The sequence below is a fragment of the Lepidochelys kempii genome, chromosome 1, assembly GCF_965140285.1.
Source record: "Lepidochelys kempii isolate rLepKem1 chromosome 1, rLepKem1.hap1, whole genome shotgun sequence".
Taxonomy (NCBI): domain Eukaryota; kingdom Metazoa; phylum Chordata; order Testudines; family Cheloniidae; genus Lepidochelys; species Lepidochelys kempii.
Genome location: NC_136380.1, coordinates 54,896,783 through 54,921,919, shown reverse-complemented (window position 1 = coordinate 54,921,919; position 25,137 = coordinate 54,896,783). Strand labels below are relative to the sequence as shown.

The following is a 25,137-nucleotide window of genomic DNA, read 5'->3' as shown; positions in this document are numbered from 1 at the left end:
TTCTATGTACAAAAGTCCAGTGTTATAATGCAGCCTAACTGAAACTTTCTTAATTATGATGCAACAAATCCAGAACACAGTTCTGTATTTTGGAATGTGTGACTGAGACTATCAAAGTAGCTGTGAATTTGAATATTATTCAGAATAAGAGTAAGGTGAAAACCTTTATCTCCGCTTTCTCCTATTTATTTCTAAATAAATGCTTAATAACTGATGTTTTTTAATGTCTTAGGGAACACCTATCAAAAAGGAGACTGAAGAATGTACTAATGAAGGGAAGGGAATTGCAGCCCGTATACTTGGACCATCCAAACCAGTACGTCTTTAAAAACAAACAAACAAACATAAGTCTTATGAAATGCTGTCACATCACTAGAAAATAGAGAGACTTGAAGGGGGTATGAAGAAGCCCCATCTCTACTTTCTTGTCATTAAGCATTGATGGCTTTACTTAAGCTTCTTAACTGTAATAAGAATGCTATTCAGTGTCCCAGTATTTCTATATTTTTATTCACTATAAAGAGAGAAATTCTGCAGGGGCTTCCATTTGATACAATATGCATGCATTCTAGGAAAAAATATCAACTGGGCTAGTAAGAGGAACCAAGCCAGTTCCCGTTGTTCATCATGACCTGATCTAGAAGTTTTAACAGCCATTCTGGCTTTGTTTCATGATCTGTGAGGCTTTTCCACATCAAAATCTAATACACAACTCCTGAAATAAGGTGCTTACTGAGGAAATTTATTCTATGGCAACACAACTAAATTTCTGATTAAAAATAAAAGTTTTTTGTTGTTGTTTTTTTTGTTTTTTTTGAACAAATGGACAGCAAAGAACTGAATCTGACGTTTTCAATGTGAGTTGAGAAGTGTTGCAGAAATGTATGACTAGTACTTCTGTTTTCAGGTGTTTCCCAATCTAGTGGCTGTATTTTTTTTTTTTTTTTTTTATTTTAAGGACTGGATAATTTTATGGCCATAGATTGCATTTGTGGTTATGCAAATTAAGAGAAGGAAAACAATCCAATGCTTCAGGGCATGAAAGCTTCATGGATCAGGAAAGACTTTCCTTTTTTTCCCTGTCCTATTGCTATATTACACAATTATGTTATTACAACAAGTATTTCACCTTCTTTAGAAGCATTCAAGTATTGGCAGCTTTAGAGACAGGGAAGCAAACATAATGAATCAGCAACATGATTTGATACAGCAAATTCTCTTTCCCAGGATAAATAACAATGATTTGTACAGTATCTAAGCATCTAAATACTAAAATTTTTGGCAGAGAAACATATTACTTAATGCTTTTTCACTTTTTTTTAATATAGGCTCCAGCAACATACAACCCACACAAGCCTGTTCCGTACCCCATCCCACCATGCCGGCCACATGCAACTATTGCACCAAGTAAGGCTTCTTTGTGCTTTAGCTTGATCCTATTATTTGATCTATTTATTTATTTTTTTTAAAAAAAGGTTCTAGTGTGGTGATACGTTTCTGGCCATAGTTACCTTTTTAGTTGGCTGTGCTCCCTGTGCGTATTCTGGGTCCTAGCTCTAACTTCTCCTGTTATCACTGTAGAGGCAATACCATGAGTGTGTGGGCTTCTTTTCCGGATTCTGCATCATTCAAAGAACTGTCAACGCCTTTCTGATTGTAGAATCTCTTATTACTGGAGGTGACATGCATTCCAGAATAGATGAGGACGATAGCTACAGAGTTCTTAGAACTCAATTGAATATAAATATTTGACTTCTGTATCATAAAAGCCAATACAGAGTTTGTTGTTGGGAAGCTGGATGTGTTCTTTGAATCTGGCCATGAAAAAGATATGCTATCCCTTTTAGGGTATGTCTGCAAAGCCAGTGGCAGCCTACAGCAGGGAGCCTTCAAGCCCATGTCAACAGACTTGGGCTCATGCTACCCCACTAAATATAGCTGTGTAGACCACTTTGAAGTTGCTGCTTGAGCTGGAACTTGGGCTCTGAAGCCCACTTCCCTCTCTAGGCTTCGGAGCATGAGCTCCAGCCAAAGCCATGACATCTACAAGCTATTTGTAGCATGGTAGCATGAGCCCTGTGAGCCTGAGTCTGTCACCCTGAGCTCAGAGGCTCACTGCCCCAGGCTGTGTAGATGTATCCTTAAAGGCAAAGACCACATCGTCAACATAAGTGAGTTTATTTCAGTTGCTTTAAGCTCCTTTCATCAAATGCTACACTGCATTAAGAAACTGCATTGTAATTAGTTAGTAAATAAAGTGAACTGAGCCTTCCTTCACTTGACTGTTTTTAAGTCATGAGCAAAACTTACGTGTAAGGTGTTTCGGTATATATCGGTGGGGAGTGTTTGTCCCCTCAGTGAACGTAAACTGCTCCTTAGATCTTTGCCATAAACCTTCATGCAAGGAATTTTAATACTGTAGCATGACGGAACCTCGAAAACTTGAATTAAAAGTGTGCATATCGGAAGTTACTTGATGTTCATAAGTTCCTTTCCATGTTTTGAGTGATTTTGATAGTGCTGTCTGTATCTTATATATGTGAATTTGCATATATGCTTTTAACACCCTTTGTGGGGGTGTAGGTACATCTTTTCATATAAGCTCTGATGTCCCTCTTCACTACAGTAACTCAGCACTAAAACAGTACAACAGTGTGTGCCAGTTACTACACCTTATAGGAAGATAAGGATGCTATTTTTATGATAGGAAACATTTACTAAACCTAATCTATCAAGATCACCTGCTATTCCAGTTTAGTACCTTATCATTTAAAGAGATGCTGAAGGACGACAGTTCCAAAGTATGACATTTACCATGAAAGGACTCTTTCTCTTGTAAATCTCCTTGCCAAAAACAAGGGTTGTAACAGCCTTAGGGTGGGAGTTGTTAGGATGGGAACAACAACAAAAAATACTGTGACCCACATATGCATTTGTTGTACCAATAAAATAAAAACCAGCAGGATCTTATTAAAGGGGAAAAGGCAAAATACCACATTTATTGTGAATACAGAAAGAATCATAGTAAGCAGTTAGTTATAGCTATAACATTCCATTCAATCTCATATTTATTCACACATTCATTCATACAAACACACACACACACACACATACACACCCACACACACAGGTTCTGCAAGGTTGTTATCATAGTTACCAGCCTTAGAGTTGCTGATGCCAAGCCACTGGCCAGGTGGCCTGGACATGAGGAGGGAGCAGGGCCTTGTCAGATGCTCATCTGATGCTCCTGGAAGTTGGTTTGCAGAATCAGACCCCAAAGTTCTCACTTTCTAGAGTCTATTTTTATAGGAATTTCTTCCTATGCCAGTCTATGGGAATTGCTTCATCATGCTGTTGCTGAATCAATCAGCAGATAGCACATTCCTGACGGCTCCAAGATGTTATCTTGTTCTTTGGTTCTCCCATTCTTGAGGCTGTTGGGTGGATTCCAGTCTGCCCTCCGGGTGGGGTCCTCTGGTTATTTCCACTTGACGCCTTCTTCAGCCCATGGACACTGGATTCTTAGGCTGGCACCTCCCTGATCATTCAGTTATTATCCACACCAAGCATCCATCCACATACATCCTCTATCTCTATTTTAATCACATGGTTAATACAACAAAAGGGTGGGGAGTCTCTGGGTGCTGTTTCTGTTGTTAGAGTATTGCTTTGAGTCTCTCTCTCTGTGAATTGCTTTGAGAACAGACTCTGTCTTAGAATGTACTAACACAATTAGCAGCTTGCAAGTTTCACACATAGAGGGAGAGAAACAGTACCAAAAACCAAGAGACCTCTTAATTAGTAATACCCTGGAATTTAAACTCTGGGGAATCAAACTCATTTGTGATTTTAATACAGAACTTCTTTAATATGATCCAACACATTTAGTATCATAGATTCATAGATATTAAGGTCAGAAGGGACCATTATGATCATCTGGTCTGACCTCCTGCACAATGCAGGCCACCGAATCTCACCCACCCACTCCTGCAATAAACCTCTCACCTATGTCTGAGCTATTGAAGTCCTCAAATCATGGTTTAAAGACTTCAAGGTGCAGAGAATCCTTCAGCAAGTGACTCATGCCCCATGCTGCACAGGAAGGCAAAAAACCCCCAGGACCTCTTCCAATCTGCCCTGGAGGAAAATTCCTTCCCGACCCCAAATATGGTGATCAGCTGAACCCTGAGCGTGTGGGCAAGATTCACCAGCCAGATACCCAGGAAAGAATTCTCTGTAGTAACTCAGATCCCACCCCATCTAACATTCCATCACAGGCCATTGGTCCAATTTACCATGAATAGTTAAAGATCAATTAATTGCCAAAATCATGTTATCCCATCATACCTTCTCCTCCATAAACTTATCAAGTTTAATCTTGAAGTCAGATAGGTCTTTTGTCCCCACTGCTTCCCATGGGACGCTGTTCCAGAACTTCACTCCTCTGATGGTTAGAAACCTTTGTCTAATTTCAAGTCTAAACTTCCCGATGGCCAGTTTATATCCATTTGTTCTTGTGTCCACATTGGTACTGAACTTAAATAATTCCTCTCCATCTCTGGTATTTATCCCTCTGATATATTTATAGAGAGCAATCCTATCTCCCCATAACCTTCTTTTGGTTAGGCTAAACAAGCCAAGCTCCTTGAGTCTCCTTTCATAAGACAAGGTTTTCTATTCCTCGGATCATCCTAGTAGCCCTTCTCTGTACCTGTTGCAGTTTGAATTCATCCTCCATAAACATGGGAGACCAGAACTGCACACAGTATTCCAGATGAGGTCTCCCCAGTGCCTTGTATAACGGTACTAACACCTCCTTATCCCTACTGGAAATACCTCACCTGACGCATCTCAAGACCACATTAGCTTTTTTCACGGCCATATCACATTGGTGGCTCATAGTCATCCTGTGGTCAACCAATACTCCAAGGTCCTTCTCCTCCTCCATTACTTCTAATTGATGCGTCCCCAGCTTATAACTAAAATTCTTGTTATTAATCCCTAAATGCATGACCTTACACTTCTCACTATTAAATTTCATCCTTTTACTCCAGTTGACGAGGTCATCCAGATCCTACTGTATGATATCCCGGTCCTTCTCTAAATTGGCAATACTTCCCAGCTTTGTATCATCCGCAGACTTTATTAGGACACTCCCACTTTTTGTGCTGAGGTCAGTGATAAAAAGATTAAATAAGATTGGTCCCAAAACCGATTCCTGAGGAACTCCACTGGTAAACCTCCCTCCAGCCTGACAGTTCACCTTTCAGTATGACCCGCTGTAGTCTCCCCTTTAACCAATTCCTTATCCACCTATCAATTTTCATATTGATCCCCATCTTTTCCAATTTAACTAATAATTCCCAGTGTGGCACCGTTTCAAACGCCTTACTGAAATTGAGGTAAATTAGATCCACTGTGTTTCCTTTGTCTAAAAAATCTGTTACTTTCTCAAAGAAGGAGATCAGGTTGGTTTGGCACAATCTACCTTTTGTAAAACCAAGTTGTATTTTGTCCCATTTACCATTGACCTCAATGTCCTTAACTACTTTCTCCTTCAAAATTTTTTCCAAGACCTTGCACGCTACAAATGTCAAACTAACAGGCCTGTAGTTACCCGGATCACATTTTTTTCCTTTCTTAAAAATAGGAACTATGTTAGCAATTCTCCAGTCATACAATACAACCCCTGAGTTTACAGATTCATTAAAAATTCTTTCTAATGGGCTTGCAATTTCATGTGTCAATTCCTTTAATATTCTTGGATGAAGATTATATGGGCCCCCCCGATTTAGTCCCATTAAGCTGTTTGAGTTTTGCTTCTACCTCAGATATGGTAATATCTACCTCCATATCCTCATTCCCATTTGTCATGCTACCATTATCACTTCCTTTCTCCCATCTATTTTCCCAAGATAGCATGGAATGGAAAGGGGCAAGAATTTTGCTCTTCCAGATTGCTTCAGAGAGCAAGAAATCCATTTATCTCAGTCTCCCGTTGACACTGTTTTTATGAGCCATCAGAGAGCTGCCCTAACTAAAACTTACATTGGAATACATGCCTCTCATCCTATGCAGCCTGTAGGGTTAAGTAGCTTTGCTTTAACTAATAAGGGAACATTTTAGAGCCTTGAAAGTATCCTTGTAACAGAATGATACAGACTAGTCCACTCTTAAACCATTTGTTTGTATTTATTGACTTTTGTTTGACGCATATGTGTGGTCTTTGCATTTTTTTAGGTGCTTACAACAACGCCGGTCTAGTTCCAATGGCCAGTGTCCTAGCACCAAGCTTACCAGCTCCTCCACCATATACTCCTAATCAAGTGGGATCAGGTAAAGCATGTGTTTCTGTATAAATGCTGGCATAAACGCATTTTTTTAAATGTGAGAATGGATAACTTATTTCTGAAGTTGTTCTGCCCTTAAATAACTGTTGTTCTCTACATAGAAAACGAAGACCTTTCCAATCAGGCAAAACCTTCCCAAAATCAAGGTAAAGTGCAGCAGCTCTTCAGGGAAAATCTGCTGTATTTTGATGTAATTTAACATTCCTTTCAGAAAGTTATAAATTATTTTTAAACCTCAAGATTTTTAACTTAATCTGAATGAACATTCGTACTTTGTATTTTTAATTGTGTGCATATTCGTCCAGATAATATAGCAAACAACGAAGACAAAATACTCTTAGAAATGTAGTGCACTGAAATTCATTACTAGCCACTGTTTTTCAGTTGCTGAAAAAATTGCTTTTTGCCTAATTTGGGGCCTGATCAAGTAGCATTTTTGTGTATGTAAGTCACAGTGGGAGATTTGAATGCACAACCGCCACATTTTGCTGATAGCACAATATGTGCACAGATTGTAATTTGTTTAAATCCAGTATGTGGGGAAGGTTTCATAGTTGCTACTTGTGCCATTCCTATTATGTGTCAGAAGCTAAAAACAAAATAACCTGAACTTTTTTCAAGCTGAATTTTTTGTCTTCTGTTATGCACATAAGCAAGTAACCAAAACAAAGTAAAATGGCCATGTTAAAGGAGCTAACATTAAAAATTATGGGAGAATGTTTTCTCTCTGTTTTGTCTCCATCCCCTGTACCCAGGTGTAGTTGTTCAGGAATTTTGCTACTTAAAGATACGCTTTGTTATATGCTTATGATAGATACACAGGTAAATCAATACAATTAAAAGGACAACATCCTCATCAAAAAGCAGAGTACCAATAACAGTCCTTGGCTCTCTTGAATCTAGATTTCTCTGATACCAACTTTGATGGGTCAGAGCCAAGAACTGTGGTTATTAGTTAATTCTAGGGCTGTTGATTAATCGCAGTTAACTCACGCGATTAACTCAGACAAATTAATTGCAATTAAAAAAATTAATCACGATTAATTACACTGTTAAACAGTAGAATACCAATTGAAATTTATTAATTATTGTGGATGTTTTTTACATTTTCATATAGATTGTATTCTGTGTTGTAATTGAAATTAAAGTGTATATTATTCTTTATTATAAATATTTGCACTGTAAAAATGATAAACAAAAGAAATAGTACTTTTCAGTTCACCTCATACAAGTACTGTAGTGCAATCTCGTTGTTGTGAAAGTGCAATTTACATATGTAGATTTTTTTTTTTGGGTTACATAACCGTTCAAAAACAAAACAATGTAAAACTTCAGAGCCTACAAGTCCGCTCAGTCCTACTTCTTGTTCAGCCAATCGCTAAGACAGACAAGTCTGTTTACATTTACAGGAGATAACGCTGCCCTCTTCTTATTTACAGTGTCACCGGAAAGTGAGAACAGGCATTTGCATGGCACTTGTGTAGCCAGCACTGCAAGGTATTTACTTGCCAGATATGTTAAACGTTCGTATGCCCCTTCATGCTTCGACCACAATTCCGGAGGACATGCTTCCATGCTGATGACGCTCATTAAAAAAATAATGCATTAATTAAATTTGTGACCGAACTCCTTGGGGGAGAATTATATGTCCTCTGCTCCGTTTTACTCGCATTCTGCCATATATTTCATGTTATAGTAGTTTCAGATGATGACCAGCACATGATGTTCATTTTAAGAACACTTTCACTGCAGATCTCACAAAATGCAAAGAAGGTACCAACATGAGATTTCTAAAGATAGATACAGCACTGGACCCAAGGTTTAAGAATCTGAAGTACCTTCCAAAATCAGAGAGAGATGAGGTGTGGAGCATGCTTTCAGAACTCTTAAAAGAGCAACACTCCAGTGTGGAAACTACAGAACCCAAACCACCAAAAAAGAAAATCTACCTTCTGCTGGTGGCATCTGACTCAGATAATGAAAGTGAACATGTGTCAGTCCGCACTGCTTCTGATTGTAAGTGAGCAGAACCGATCATTAGCATGGACACATGTCCCCTAGAATGCATGAAGGGACATATGAATCTTTAGCGCATCTGGCACGTAAATATCTTGTGATGCCAGCTACAACAGTGCTGGGAGAACACCTGTTCTCACTTTCAGCTGACATTGTAAACAAGAAGCGGGCAGCATTATCTCCTGCAAATGTAAACAAACTTTTTTGTCTGAGTGATTGGCTGAACAAGAAGTAGGACTGAGTGGACTTGCAGGCTCTAAACTTTTACATTATTTTATTTTTGAATGCAGTTTTTTGTAACATAATTCTACATTTGTAAGTTCAACTTTCATGATAAAGAGATTGCACTACAGTACTTGTATTAGGTGAATTGAAAAATACTGTTTCTTTTGTTTTTTACAGTGCAATTACGTATAATAAATATAAAGTGAGCACTGTACACTTTGTATTCTGTGCTGTAATTGAAATTAATATATTTGAAAATGTAGAAAACATCCAAAATATTTAAATAAATGGTATTCTATTATCGTTTAACAGTGTGATAAAATACGATTAATTTTTTTGATCGCTTGACAGGCCTAGTTAATTCTTCAATTTGGAGTTCAGGAGGAGGTTGTAGAAAGAGAGTCCAGAACGTGGAGCACAGATCCTGTTTTTTTGTAGAAGAGGACAGAAGTGAAACTTTTTGCATTTTGTTTGCAAATATCTAAGATGTTTAAGTTTCAAAATATTAAGAGTATTTGCATATATCAGTTTAAACAGTATCCTAAGATCTTAAGGCTGAGTTTTCACTGGTGGAGCACTTAAGGTTATAAAGGGGGCACAGGTAAATTTAGGGTATAACATGGAGTTAAAGAAGCCGTAAGTTTTGCCTCCTAGATCAGTGTTCTGTTCATGGTTAAACAGAAAATGTTAATTTCTAAACAAAAGATAAAAGTGATTACAACATGCCTTATTTCTCACCCACAATGGAGCAAGGGAATTAAATTAAAAGTAATGGGAACAAAGAACACAATAGCATTTATAGGGAGAGCAAGGTGTTATAAAAATGCTATGGAAGTGACTAGAATTAAAGGGCTCAATCCTTATGTAGTATTTACATAGCACTCCAAATTAGTTAAAACACAGTTTAGCACAAATTTTGGGGTGTTGAGGTCAAACAGTTCTTACTCATGGAAATGCCCACATTGAAGGTGAAGGGGCTACTCACATTTAGTAAGAGTTTCAAGACCCATAATAAGCTCTGAGACACCAACTTTCAGACCTAGACTTAGTGTCCTCTCTCTCATTTAATCTGGTAGTGTGCCTTCCTGCTTTCCTCCAGAGAGCATCCCTCTTTGTTCACTTTGTAGGGTTGATATAAGCTGAACTTTGTGGTTTTAACTGTAGTGCATTGGTACTTGAAGATGGGACATTTGATCCTCAGTTGGAACAAACTGTTTTTAAAGACTTTGTTTTTATGGGCAGGTTTCAGGGTTAGCTAGTACACCTGTAGCACACATGAATCTCATAGTGTGCTTCCTCTACTGTCCAGATTGTGATATACAGTATCAAAAACAGTGAAAGAATTAAGCCTACCTACCAATAAAATAACCAAACTTCTTCTAAAATTATGTACTCTGCAGTTGTGGACTGGATTCCAACAAACTTCTGTAAAATCCTGGCATTCTACCTGTTCTAGAATTAGTGTAGACCCTCATATAGAGCTCATGTGGAGAGCAGAAATTGTACCAGTGCTGAATGCTATTATGGGTGCTGCTAGATGTTAGGGGCAGAAATTTCTGTTTACCTGTCTTACATAGAGAGAACAAATTTGAAGATTTAAACTCTCTTGCACTAGCTCATGAAGAAGTTGTAAATGCCATAGAATGGGTTAGACATAATTGCTCGTGCGTGTAATAGATAATTATTGAAGGGAGACACATAGATACATGTAGTCTACTTTCTGCATACTGCATGGCATATATCACTTCTATGTAGATACCTCTATATTTTATCTTCATAGCCTTCCATGTAGATTGTGTATATACAAACATGTATGTTACTGCTTGTGTATCATATTTTATAATTATATAAGATGCATTTGTGTTGAACTGAAACATTTCTGTCGGTTTCAAGTATTCTTACCAGTTTTGTTTCTTTGCAGCTTTTTCTGCACAAGCGAATCAGCTCTTTACTCCTCATGGTTCTAATCCTTCAACACCTGCTGCTACTCCAGTTCCTACCCCATCCCCTGTCAAGGCGATAAGCCATCCATTAGCACCTGCCACTGCAGTCATCTCTGGGATGAGCATGTCTACCCCTGTGCTTCCTGTTTTCCCAGGGCAGGTCTCCTCTTCCATCCATACATCTCAGCCATCAACCCCGACTCCATCTGTCATCAAATCCCTTTCATTGCCTGGTGTTCCTGTCACATCTGTTCATAGTGCAACCTCCATCCCTATTCCTGCAGTTTTCTCTGGACTGGCTTCTATCCCTGCTGCTACGCCAGCTCCACAAGGTTCTTCCACACCATGTGCCACACCTGCCTCTAATGAAGCTTTTGCATCTGCTTCTGCACCATTTGCTGGCCTCCCTTTTTCTGCAACCTCTTCAATTGCTTCAGTTAATAATCCTACTCCATTGTCATCAGTTTTTGCTGGCCTCCCTTTGTCCTTGACCCCCACTCCTCAAGGGATATCTAGTCCCATTCCCTCTGCAATTGCTAGCTCTCCTGCCACTAGCATCTCTGGCCCACTTAGCTTGCCTAATCCAATTCTGTCTGTGTTAAAGGGATTTCTGACATCAAATGATACCTCATTAATCAATGCTTTACCTTCTGCTGTGACGAGTGAGCTTGCCTCTTTATCTGCTCTTGCTAATCAAAGCTCTGAGCCTCCTGCCTCCTCTGTAAACAAATGTTATACTCCGTCTGTCACACCTACACCACAACGTTCTTCCACGCCAGGCCTGGCCATTTTCCAGGGTCTTCCATCTCCCTCTGTAGCCAATCCTAGCCCCACTCCCCCAACATTGCCAACGCAGTCACCATTAACCACTTCACAATCTATTATACCAGTCAGCTGTGGCGCCTCCGTTGCGCTTTTGCATGGTGCAAGCCCTACTAATCCTGAGCAGCAGATTTCATCAGCCCCAGTTGCCACAGGTATTCCAGTTCTGGTCAAAACTGAACCCATGAGCCCTACTCTCTCAGCCTTCAAAGGCCCTTCTCATTCGGCTGGCCCATCTCATGGCACGCTAGGATTGTCAGCGCTTGGGCGTGCATATACCTCTGCAACTTCAGTGCCAGTCAGTTTACCTAGTTCCCTTAATCCAGCATTATCAGGTCTCTCCTCTTTGAGTGCTCCCTTAAACAGCTCCACTTCTCTTGCCTCTATTTCCCTTGCCCCACATGCTTCCTCTGCTCCAGTTGCCCCAGTATTTAATGGACTTCCTCCCTTCACGTCTCTGACCAGTAACTTTGCTTTTACTGGTAACCCAGCACTTACACCACCGGTCACTGTCCCAGGGTCTTTGTTAGCCACTCCATCTACAACTGCTTCATCTGTGTCTGCTTCTCATGTGAATTCTACAGCCGCTGTTCTCTCAGGACTCACTGCTTCAGCAACAGTCTCTGCTTCACCCTTTCCGCTTAACTTGTCCAGTGCCGTCCCCTCCCTATTTTCTGTCACCCAGGGGCCTCTGGGATCATCAAACCCATCCTTCCCTGGTTTCCCTGTCTCTAACACACCCACTGTCACTCCAGCTCTCCCTTCTTTCCCTGGCCTCCAGGCATCTTCTGCAGTAGCAGCAGTTGCACCGCTGCCGGCAGCTGCCACAGCCCCATCTCCGGCTCCGGTCCTGCCAGGGTTTGCCTCGGCCTTTAGCTCAAACTTCAACTCTGCACTTGTTGCACAGGCTGGGTATGTTTCTGTTTCTGAAGGAGGTCAAAACCATTTCTTTCTCAGCAAAACATTGATTTACTTTAGACATAGATGGTATTTCCAGGCATAGTTATAAAGTACTTTTAATATTTTAAATGGTTACTTCAGCAGTAGATTTCCATCTGTCTTTAGAATTTAAATGAGGAGGCCAGTCTATATTTTGCAACTAGTGTCCAGGATTCCAGTTTCTATAAGGTCCAATCCTGCAAGGTGATGAGTGTCTTCAGCTCTATGTTGAGGGTACTTGGCACCTCCTACAACATGCTAGGATTTTGCAAGAATGGGTCTAAAATATGTATCAATTTACATACTCAGGTAATAGCAGACAATATCCTAGCCTTTTCTGTGTCAAGAAAAATATCCAACACTACATTTTCACCTACAGAATATTCATGCACAAGCAGTAACTGCACACGAGATACTGGCTTGCATGCTCAAGTTGCATGTATGTACCAGTGTCCTGGCTTATACATGCAAACATTGTGTGGATGCAGCTTAGGTGTGCTGTTTGGGAAACTTAGTTAATTGAAGTTTAGAAACCCTGGTGCTGTTAGCAAGATAAGAAATCTAGGATAAAATATTGTTGAAAGTGTTCCTAATAACTGCCATGTCTTGGTTATTTCAGCCTGACTTCTGGGCTGCAAACCCCAGGAAATACAGTTTTCCCTGGACTCTTATCTCTTCCTGGTATACCTGGATTTTCGCAAAGTGCTGCACAGTCTTCCCTGCAGGAATTGCAGCATAGTGCAGCAGCGCAATCAGCGCTACTACAGGTAAGCTGCATATTTCTTGATATTGCACTGCCTTAAGGCCCCACTGAGCATTAATTGTTCAATATCAAATCTTTGCTTTTAGAAAGCATAGCTTACGTTAAAGAATTGGCTACGAGGCTGATGCAGTACACTCTGATAATCCAACATTCGGTTGTCTGAAGATAGCTGTTGCTCTTGGGGGACTGGACTGTCATCAGTGGCGCTTCAGCTGACTTTCTCTAAAGGCTATAGATATGTTAAAACCTTTCTTATGGGTGGCATTGTAAAAGTGGGGAGGAGGAAAGAAGGGGACAGATCTGACGTGTAAAATTTGTAGTATCTTGATAGTGCACTGACCACATGCTCGGGAGACCTGGGTTCACGCTAATTTTGTGACAGGTTTCAGAGTAACAGCCGTGTTAGTCTGTATTCGCAAAAAGAAAAGGAGGACTTGTGGCACCTTAGAGACTAACCAATTTATTTGAGCATGAGCTTTCGTGAGCTACAGCTCACTTCATCGGATGCATGCCGTGGAAACTGTAGCAGACTTTATATATACACAGAGAATATGAAAAAATACCTCCTCCCACCCCACTGTCCAGCTGGTAATAGCTTATCTAAAGTGATCATCAGGTGGGCTATCACCAGCAGGAGAGTGAATTTGTGTCGGGGGGTAGAGGGTGAGAAAACCTGGATTTGTGCTGGAAATGGCCCACCTGATGATCACTTTAGATAAGCTATTACCAGCTGGACAGTGGGGTGGGAGGAGGTATTTTTTCATATTCTCTGTGTATATATAAAGTCTGCTACAGTTTCCACGGCATGCATCCGATGAAGTGAGCTGTAGCTCACGAAAGCTCATGCTCAAATAAATTGGTTAGTCTCTAAGGTGCCACAAGTACTCCTTTTCTTTTTGCTAATTTTGTGATTTTAGGCAAATCACTTAATCTGTGCTTCATTGGTTTTTACAGACAGAGAAACCATTTTCTTTGTAAAGTCTTTAAGATCTACAGCTGGAAAATGATAAGGGAACAAAAAATTACCTACAGGATTTTAAAATTATACCCATATATATTGTACTAATGGAAGACATTGTTCTTGTTTGCATGCTTTGATCACTGAAATTATAATTTAAATATAGATCTTAGTAAAAAATACAATAAGGTTGTGAAGGAAGGCTTAATGTTAGAAAATTAGTGAAACTCTTCTTAAAACCTCAGTCTCAAATGAAGCCATCTGGAAAACCACCCCTCTTTACCGTCTCTGTGAATCAGACCGCTTTCCTAGCGTTCTGTAGTGGCTGTAGCATAGATATACAACAAAGAGGACCTGGGGAAATTATAGACCAGTCAGCTTAACTTGAATACATAGAAAGATACTGGAACAAATTATTAAACAATCATTTTTTAAGCACCTAGAGGATAATAGGTTGTAAGGAATAGTCAGCATGAATTTGTCAAGAACATATTATTCCAAACCAACCTAATTTCCTTCTTTGACAGGGTTATTGGCCTAGTGGATGGGGGAAGCGGTACACATAGTATCTTAATTTTACTAAAGCTTTTCATACAGTCTCACATGACATTCTTATAACCAAACTAGGGAAATGCAGTCTAGATGAAATTACTGTAAGGTGGGTGCAAAACTGGGTAAAAGACTGTACTCAGAGAAGTAGTTCTCAATGGTTTGCTGTCACATTTGGAAGAAATATCTGGGGGGCAGGCCCACAGGGGTCTGTCCTGCATCTGGCACTATTCAATATTTTCATTAATGACTTGGATAATGGAGTGGAGAGTGTGCTTATAAAATTTGCGGTAGAGGTGGCAAGGACTTTGGAAGACAACATTAGAATTCAAAATAATCTTGACAAATTGACTTGAAATCAACAAGAAGATAAAGACAAGTGCAAAGTACTACACTTAGGAAGAAAAAAGTCAGATGCACAACTCCAAAATGGGAAATAACTGGCCAGGCAGTAGTGCTGCACAAAAGCATCTATGGATTACAGTGGATCCCAAACTAAATACAAATCAACAATGTGATTCAGTTGCAAAAAGGACTAATATTCTACGGTTTATTAACAGGAATATCTTATGTCAGACACAGGAAGCAATTGTCCCACTGTATTTGGCACTGATGAGGCCTTAGCTGGACTACTGTGTCCAGTTCTGAGTATCACACTGCAGGAAAGATAGGGACAAACTGAAGAGAATCTAGGAGAGATCAAGAAAAGTGGTAAAAGGACCTGACCTCTGAGGAAAGGCTAAAAAAGAAAAATATCTGTATATTAAGTCTTGAGAAAAGAAGACTGAGAGAGGGACCTGAAAAGTCTTCAAATTATGTTAAGAGTTGTTATAAAGAGGATGGGGTTCAATTGTTCTCCATGTCCTCTGAAGGTAGAACAGCAATGGCTTAATCTGCAGCAAGGAAGATTTAGATTAGGAAAAACTTTCTAATGATATGCTTTGTTAAGCTCCGGAATAGGCTTCCAAGGGAGGTTGTCGAATCCCCATCATTGGAGGTTTTTAAGAACAGTTTATTTAAACACCTGTCAGGTTTATTTGGACCTGCCTGAGTGCTGGGGGCTGAACTAGATGACCTCCTGAAGTCCTTTTCTGCTCTTCATTTCTATGATTCTCTGTTTCAGGGGGAAATTGCTATGTAATTAAAGAACCGCCTACACTTAGATATACTTCCTGCCCCTGTCATACTTCCTGCCCCTGTCTCCCTCCTCCGCAGCACACCCAACACGCTATTCTGAAACTTCTCTTGTTAAGAGTCCTGTAGCATGAACAGAAATAGTTCTCCGCATGGCTTTTTTTTTTTTTTTTTTAAAGTTCCTTCCTAACCTGCTTGCTTTCTCTTTCTTGAAGGCACATTCAGCTTCAGCTCTAGAGAACTATCCAGCTCAGCCTGATGGTTTTGCTAGCTATCCCTCTGCACCAGGAACACCGTTTTCACTGCAGACAAGTCTACCCCAGAGTGGATGGCAATAAATATCATCTTTTTCTTGACAAGCAAGACATATTTGAAGACTGCAGTGGTGGCTTGACAGAGCCTGGTCCTGTTGCCATTAAGTCGATGGCAAAATACACATTGACTTCAATGGGGACATGATCTGGCCCAGAAATTGGGACAGAGAAGGAAGACAAGAGAGTGAAGAGATTCTGGGAAACTGTTCTTGTGTCAGATTACAAACAAATCCATGATTACTTGCTTTGAAACAATTTAGGACGTGATCCTGTGATGTACTGAACATCCTCAACTTCCTCTGTAGCTAGGGAGTTGGATGTTTGTTTCCTCATAGGACCAGGCCCTTTAAACACAGACTTCCTGTGTAAATAGAACGATTTGCAGCGAAACGGTATGGGGAAAATGGTATTCTAAATAGTGTGTGGTATTTTTCACCCATCATTCTTCTCAAATGTGTATGGTATATGTGGTAATGTAGAAAGAACATCTAGATTGAAATTAGACACTTAAAGCTGTAGACAATCCTTAGTGTAGATACACATCTCTGGTTACCATCAGTAAGAGTTGTGTGCGCAGATCAAGGTCCGTGTATGGCTCTTGGGATTTATTCTCTCCTTCATATGCATGAGTAGCTCTTTATTAGCATCAGTAGTATGTCAGGGGGAGACTAGATCAGATTCTTAAAATGCCATATGAAATATTGTTGTGGACCTGCTGATGAACTGAATACTCCTCTATCTGAGTCAGAACAAAAGGAAGCCAGACAATGATGCTGTACTCCATTCTGGGATAGGAACTAGTTACTTTTAATTGAGTAAACTTTAGCTAGCGAGGAACACTTCTTTACAGAAATGCAAACAAGCCTTTCATTTTGCCTCCAAGATATGCTCTTTAACATCCCCCTATGTTAATGGAAGTAATTGTATTGCACATAGACTACCTATCCATCACTGTTTGCCGTAGGCTTTTGTGAATGTTTACAGTCATGGACCAAATATTACTGTCACACTCATGTAAGCAAAACTTGGTTATATTCCATGGACTAGCAAGTGTGTGAGTGAGTGCAGAATTTGGGCTATGGATTTTTAGCATTTTTCCTTGGAAAACTTACATGATTTTAAAGGTAAATAACTGAATTAACTGCATTGGCTAGGAATGGTATGACACAGCATATGGAAAGATCTTGCTTTGTAAGTAAAATGCAGCGTGTGCACTCATAATAATTGTAGTACCTGTGGCAGTGTGTAACACATCATTGAATATCATCTGTTTAAGAAAAACTCTTGATCAAGTTCTAAAAGACAGTAGAGATGATGATATGCAATCATGTGATTTTAAAATAAACTGTAGAAGATACACTGTAGAACAGTTCTGCACCTAGAGTTTTACTTTTTTAAAGATGGATTCTGCTGGAAGACGTTGCTAATGTATTTTCTTTCAATGTGTGAACAAACTTTTTTAAAACCTTAATGGGAATTCCTGTATTAGTTTTTAACACAATTTTTTAAAATAAGTTTACACTCATGGCACAAAGGCTTTCGTGACTGTTTGCCTAGTAGTTTATAAAACACTTGAATAAACAATTTTTTACAAAAAAATTTCCTGAAGTTTTATCTTAGATTAATGGAAGTGAGAGATTCTATGGTATAATGTAGAATTTTGTGCTGAATATAATGTAGTTACTTAAAAACCAACGGTGCGATACTACAGCAAATATCCTGCTGAATATGTCTGAATCAGACCAGTATTTAAATACATTATTTGATTCTATAATACTTTAAACTGCATGTAACTGTCAACAGCGATAAGAGTGACACAGATGTTTTCAAATGTCTGAGATATAACTTATCGGTGAATGAAAATCTTCCAAAGCAAGACCGAACAGTTGCTGCATGCATGCTTTGATACTGAAGCTGGGAGAGGAGATGTCTCTTCACTGTTTTCTTCAACTTGGGCGTAATCCTACAGTGTGCTGAGCAGCCTCATTTTCCTTTGAGGTCATCTTGTGGGTTCAACTGTCTTTTCTCCAAAGCTACTGCACAACTATTATTGTCTAGCACTTTGTTAATTTTCAGGAGGAGGAAGATAAGGTAACAGATAAGGTTTCTCGTTTCAATTTAATATCTTGGAAGGTAAGCATTGTGTGCCAGTGAGGATCCATACTGTCAGACATAGAGCCTGCACCATTTTGGGGCCAGGATATGTAGTCCATGTCCAAGAACATTAAGGCAATTGGTCAAATTTGGATCTAGTGTAAGTGGGTGCAACTCCATCGAAGACAGTGCAGTGGCTGTACCTGTTTCCATCAAATCCGAACTTGGCCCTGGTATATTATGTCGTTGAGTTTGCCCATCAGATCTCTATTATTGTGCTTTACAACAAATATTAGGCAGCAGATATGATACTTATACACAATACATAGAAAATTTGGCTGTGGTTTAGCTACCCACTTCACTCCCCATGTAGGGAGACTGTTTCTGACCCAGCTGTATTAAAATGTGGACCACCTCAGTTAGATCTCTGTTTTCCAAAGATACAGCAGATATTTCAACTCTCTTGAGATGAATTCTATAAAGCACTAGAGTGCCTTGGGTCAGGCATCCAAGTGCAAGTCAAATGTTACCTTTTAAGCAAAGTTAGCAGTTCACAGAAGAGCCAATGTCAATTTGCTTCCCATACTCTTTCCCACATCAATTACTGATTTGTGACTATTTTACCATAGAGTAATGGAATCATAGATAAGGAACTTCAGTAACCTTGATTTTGTTACTGCAAGCAACAGTGCGGTGTATTTAGTTCCATGTTTTCAGTTTTTATTTGTTAAACACACACATTCCCAGAATTTTTTTATTTTATTTTCCAAACATTAAAACCGGGATGAAATCAAGTTTAAAAAAAAATTAGAAACATTGGGGGGAAAAAGAACTCCCAAAAAACTTCCATAATCTACACATTTTACTACAGTATAATTGAAACTTTTTTTTTGTACCAAGGTATTTTTTGTCTCAGAGCTAGTAGTTTTTCCTGAAATTGTGGTTTGCATATGCTCACAATTTTTTTTTTTTTTGAAGTATCCTCATTCACATTGAGTCTCTTGCTGTCTTGGAGGTAGTCCAACTTTGAAAATATGCACTCTGTGTCAGTAGATTGAGAGGATGCACTCAAAGCTTGCTGTGCCACTTTGCTGAAGTGGGAAGTGTGTTGATGACTGTTCCAAAAAACTAACATATCCAGTTTCATGTTGTCAGGGTTAGGCATGTTCATGTAAGTAGTAAATTCCCCTTTCAGATTTTAAATTTCATCTTTAGTGGCAAATGGTTGAAACTCTGGCATAACAGTCCAAGGCTGCTGCAAAATTCACCCTGAGGAAGGGGTGTAACATCTGGATGACATAGCGGGGAAGGTGCCCAATTTCCCCCATCATAGTTCTGCTCTCTCAGCAGTTCCTCACTTTCACTAGCTCTGCCCATGATGCACAGTAAAGATTAAGATCATGTGAGCCAACATGTGGGTTTTAGCGCATTTAGAATAGTCGTCTCTTAAACGGCAAGTGACTCTCATAACTGCTGCTCCACTCTGATACCCACACAAGCGAAGTGATGTGCATAGTTTAGGTACTTCATGCTTTTGGGAGGTTCCCACTATTAACAGCACCTTTAAAATATGTAATAATTTCAGATGCTTTCTCCCAAAGAAACTGGGCGGGAAACTGTAAAACAAACTCAATCTCTGACTGCCCAAAGGGAAATACAGCGACGCTTTCAGGGAAAAGAAAAACACCAGCTGCTTAGTCATCTTCCAAGGGACATACTTCTGATCCCCATCAGGGTTTCTCAATAGACAGCAGGGAGCAATTATTATTACTGTTATGTTTTAATAGGTTTCAGGGCCGGCTCTACCGTTTTTGCTGCCCTAAGCAGGACGTCTGAAGACAGAAGCTGCCGCCAAATTGCCGCCGCAGCAGCCAGAAGAGTAAAGCTGCTGCCAAATTGCCGTGGCAGCACGGCCTGCAGAGTAAAGCTGCCTCCGAATTGCCACGCCGCCGCAGAAAGGCACTCCTGCCCCTTTCACAGTGCTGCCCCAAGAACCTTCAAACATAAAAGACTGCAGATATTGTTTCTAATGAACAGCATTATTTTCAGTAAAATCAGAAAAAAAAATAACATTTTCTGGGACGCTTACTTGTTCGGTGTCTGCTTCAGGAACGTGCAACACATGAAGCATGAACCTACTTTTACACCTGTCAAGGTCCCTTCCCCACTCTAAACTCTAGGGCACAGATGTGGGGAGCTGCATGAAAGACCCCCTAAGCTTATTCCGACCAGCTTAGGTTAAAAACTTCCCCAAGGTACAAACTTTGCCTTGTCCTTGAACCCTATGCTGCCACCACCAAGCGTGTTAACAAAGACCAGGGAAAGAGCCCACTTGGAGACAGCTTCCCCCCCAAAAATATCCCCCCAAGTCCTACACCCCCTTTCCTGGGGAAGGCTTGATAAGAATCCTCACCAACTGGTACAGGTGAACACAGACCCAAACCCTTGGATCTTAAGGGCAATGAAAAAAGCAATCAGGTTCTTAAAAGAAGAATATTAATTAAAGAAAAGGTAAAAGAATCACCTCTGTAAAATCAGGGTGGTAAATACCTTACAGGGTAATCAGATTCAAAACATAGAGAATCCCTCCAGGCAAAACCTTAAGTTACAAAAAGACACAAAAACAGGAATATACATTCCATCCAGCACGACTTATTTTACCAGCCATTAAACAAAAGGAAATCTAATGCATTTCTAGCTAGATTACTTATTAACAGGAGTTTTGAGGCTGCATTCCTGATCTGTTCCTGGCAAAAGCATCACACACACAGACTCACCCTTTGTTTCCCCCCCCCCCCAGATTTGAAAGTATCTTGTCTCCTCATTGGTCATTTTAGTCAGGTGCCAGCGAGGTTATCTTCGCTTCTTAACCCTTTACAGGTGAAAGGGTTTTGCCTCTGGCCAGGAGGGATTTTATAGCACTGTATACAGAAAGGTGGTTACCCTTCGCTTTATATTTATGACAACACTCTCCCCAAAAGTATGCTCTGCATGGCTTCTGCTGGCTTTGGGGGGAGGCAGATTTGGTCCAGCTGTGCATGTGTCTGGCTGACTTCTCATTTGAAAGGCCACCAGGTGGCAGCAAAGAGATGGGACTGAGGAGCAGTCAAATTGCCCAACTTTTGCCCCAAGAAAGTAATTTATTGCCCAACAAGTCACCTGATGCCTTTCAAAACTAGCCCAGTTGGTCACAAATTCTTGAGGCTAGCAACACTAAGCTGGAGCTAAAGAGTCCAGCAGCTCAGGGTGGCATCCCTCCCCACTTCACCTGTGAGGCTAGGGGGAGGGGAGGGTTAGAACCCCAGGGGGAGCAGAAGTGAAGATGGGGCTGTGTGGGTTGAACAGATGGGGGAAACTGGAGGGCAGGGCTGTGGGGCCCAGGAAACCCACCCTCCCCCCGTTCCATCCTTTCCCCCAAATCCCCGCCCCGTCTCTTTCTGGCCTCTGCCTCCTTGCCTGAGCGACACCAGGAGCCGGTGGGGCAGGCTGGCTGGGGCTTGGTCACTCGCTGCTGCCGGCACCAGGCCCCCCGCTAGCCCTCCTGAGCCACTCTGGACCCTATGTCCCAAAGTGTAGAGCCTCCCAAAGCATGGGGCCCCGTGGCGGTTGCCCTGGGCCATCTTATGGACGGGATGGCTCTGCTGGAGGGACAGGATTAATTGCAGGATAGGGAACAGGCATGTGGGGTGAGAGCGCCTGGTGCAGGGGCCAAAAGCACATTACACAATACATTTGGGAGTGTAGGCAACAGTAATGGGCCCACACAGGATGTGTATGCAGTGTAGTTGTAAACATGTGGGTCCCAGGATATTAGGAAGACAAGGTGGGTGAAGTAATATCTTTTATCAGAAGTTGGTTCAATAAAAGCCATTACCTTGTCACACACAGGATGGGCAGGGGACGTTAAAAACTCAAACGCCAGACCAAACACCACAGCATCGTCTTTTTTATTTTAAATCTCCTAATTTTTTTTGAGCCACTCTCCTGATTTTTTGGGTTCTGACTGATAATTTTTGAGCTCTTGAGTTTGGCAATAGTGTCAGATCTCTTTATAAAATTTGTCTTTTACTTTCAACTGGAGATATTATTGTTTGCTGGAAAACAACAACCACAAAAATGCAGCAAATGATATTGTGATAGTTTGGCGGAACTCTGTGTAAATGTATACATTCCAGTTTAATTTTATGAACTCTCTCTCTAGATGACTGTATTTTTCAGTGTGGAGCAGACCTGCAATGTCATGGTAGGACCAGACCATCACTGTGAATTGGAAACAAGGCCTTCCAGGGGCCCATCAACTTTGAATATCTTTCACCTATGAGAACAAGGAGCTTGCTAAAAAAAGAGGGGTGGGTGGGCGGACAAGGTTAAATCAAACTGGTTCTCCCAGTTTGTTTCCAGGGCTGTGATGATCTTGGGAGTCTGTCAATGTGCAATTTATGAATTCTGTTTGTGATTATGATGTCTGTATGGTTAAGAACTGATGATTATCTTTATTGTGGTCATGCCTCATTTCTCTTGTGATAAGGAGCCTGGGCGAGGAACCTGCGTGTTTGTCTCTGACTAACCCATCTACATCTGACCAGATCTTCCCTGAACAGAACCATAGGCATGCTGCATCCTAGGTGCAGTAGTGCAAGTAGGGTGGTACTCTCCAGTACGCAGCACCCACAAGAAATTTTTAGGGGGTACTAGGTACCAGAAAGACTTGGGACTAGCCCCCGCCCCGTCCAGGGGTGGGGGTGTGGCTGCGGTCTGCTCCTTAAAGGTGCAGAACACGGCTAGGGCGGGCATTCATTCTTTATATGGTTTTAACAGCACAATGCATATGCTAACAAATTTAAATAAAGGCTTTGTTTAAGTTTGTTAGCATCTGTATTGGGCTGTTAAATTGGTCAGGAGTCCTCAAGAGGGGAGGGGTGTGCGTGGGGGAAACGGATGGTGTTTAACAGTGTTTTTGATTCTGTTTCTCTCCACTGGCCTGAATTATCCATGACATTCATACTGCATCACATCCAGTCCAAATCATTAGAGGAATGCCTCTGCTTGCACTGACCAGAGGATGTTTGGATTCTGATGTCAGCCCGGTTCAGCAGCCTGACAGGTATCAGGTGTTGTCCCCAGTGTACATAGAAGTCTTCTTTCCACCAAACTAGTCTAACATGTATTTTGCTAATGGGAGTAGCAAAACAAAGAAAACAAATGCCTCATTTTCCAGCTTTGTGGGTGAGAGAACTACAAGTGAAGATTATAATCCAGACACTGACAACCTTAAACCAGCTGCCTCAGGAATCTGCCAAGAACTTTGCTGAAAATATGTTCCTCATCTTAGCAATGGGGCTAAGACTTATCACACATCTGCCCACCTTTATACGAAAGACGCTCCCTCTGATCTGACAGCTCAGGCATTGTCAGTTTCATCTAGAACAATTTACAAACTTAGAACCGAATCCTGTAAACCCTTAATCATTTGATCAAGCCCATTGAAAACAATGGGAATATTTGTATGTCTATGGACCACTTTTGTGGTAAGAGTTTCAGGAGTCTGTTCTGTTCCTATAAAGGAAGTTGAATCTCCAAATGAAATGCAATGTTTGGGTACAATACCATAATGCAGTTTAGGATACAGTTCTATTTAAAATTTGTCTTTTAATAAGTCATAAATCTGCTGAAATGGCTCCTCACCCAACTCTCATATTCCATATAAACAGACTGAAATATTACATATTTGGGGGGAAAGTGAGTAGTTAAGCATGTTGATGTTTGTATATAAAAACAACCATTTCATAACTGTACTGGAAAATATAGCTAAACTTAATTTTCTATGGAATTTGAAAAAAGTTTAGCAGCCCCAGTTTTCTGTGTTAATCAGTGTGAACCTGAAAAAATGTCATGCCTTCTAAGAAAAAAGAATCAGTCCACACTTACTGAAAAAAAAGAATCCTTCCAACTGGTGTTCAGAAGAGTGCTACAAGACACATACATAACACATGAGCAGAGGGCAGAGAGGATACCCTCCCACATTATGACCAGCAAAATAATGATAATAATAATAATAATAATAATAATTAATAATCAATAAAATCTCAAAGAGGCAGAGGTTCACAAATTTGAAAACCTAAAAACCTGTGTTATGCTTTAAACCACCTCAGCAGATACCAGGTTTATGAACATTAAATAGTTAACAGCAAAAGAACACTGAAGGCCATTAACCTGAATGTGTGCCAACTAATATGCCCTCACTGACTAAAGGTGCAGTCACACCTGAACAGCTAAAAATTAACTTTGCCCTTTTAAGCTAAACGGAGTCATGTCACTGGCTCCATCTCTGTTGTTACATAACAGATAACAAAACTCCAGTGGGGCACGGTGCTGGCACATAGGGTCTCAGGTATGTGGTGTGATTTTTTCAGATCTCTTTTGGGAATAGTCATGTAGGTGAAATAGCTGGTACTTATGATTATGCTGTTTCTATGCATGTATATTCATCTTGGTATCTGAAGTTACGAATATTAGCCAGGTTTACTATGTGTTTTCTCCTGCAGTAATGCCCACAAGGTATTTAGCCAGCACATGAAGGGACAAGTCAAGTTGAATGGCCCGTTAAGGAACACTTAGCTCGCAATGGACCCTGGAAAACCTCTGTCTACACTTAATACACCTTTTGTGAATGTTCTAACTAGAATATGGGTGGGAGTGATGGACATGTAACTTGCCCATGTGACTCCAAACCCCATCTTTCGCAGTAAGAACAGATTTCCCGTTACTTGGCACTTGGCAGAAGCTAAAAGGCCCTGGCCTGGAAACATATCCATTTTGCCTCTTTCCTGCTCTGCCCTCTTTCCTGCTCCAGCCTCTGGACTATGAACATATACTAATGGGTGCATTCTAACCAAGGGACTGAGGACTTTAAGGTAATCTGGAGCCTTCATATTTCCTTGATCCTTTGCAGATGGACTTATGAGTTGTATATGGTACAGAGATTGTTCTAGCCTTGTAGATTGCTGATTTCTCCCTTGCAATGGTCAAA

General features: G+C 40.6%; 1 protein-coding gene across 3 annotated transcripts in view; it reads left to right on the top strand.

Moving 5' to 3' along the window:
- PROSER1 (proline and serine rich 1) overlaps positions 1-16,158 on the top strand; it is a 32,167-nt gene extending 16,009 nt beyond the window's left edge. For all 3 annotated transcript variants that reach the window (XM_073342521.2, XM_078852775.1, XM_073342541.2), the window contains 7 exons: positions 233-316; positions 1,329-1,407; positions 6,241-6,336; positions 6,452-6,496; positions 10,513-12,268; positions 12,915-13,062; positions 15,915-16,158. In XM_073342521.2, the coding sequence (XP_073198622.2) occupies positions 233-316; positions 1,329-1,407; positions 6,241-6,336; positions 6,452-6,496; positions 10,513-12,268; positions 12,915-13,062; positions 15,915-16,037 (2,331 nt within the window). In that variant the 3' untranslated portion in view covers positions 16,038-16,158. The remainder of the gene's footprint in view (positions 1-232; positions 317-1,328; positions 1,408-6,240; positions 6,337-6,451; positions 6,497-10,512; positions 12,269-12,914; positions 13,063-15,914) is intronic.
- The last annotated feature ends 8,979 nt before the right edge of the window (positions 16,159-25,137 follow it).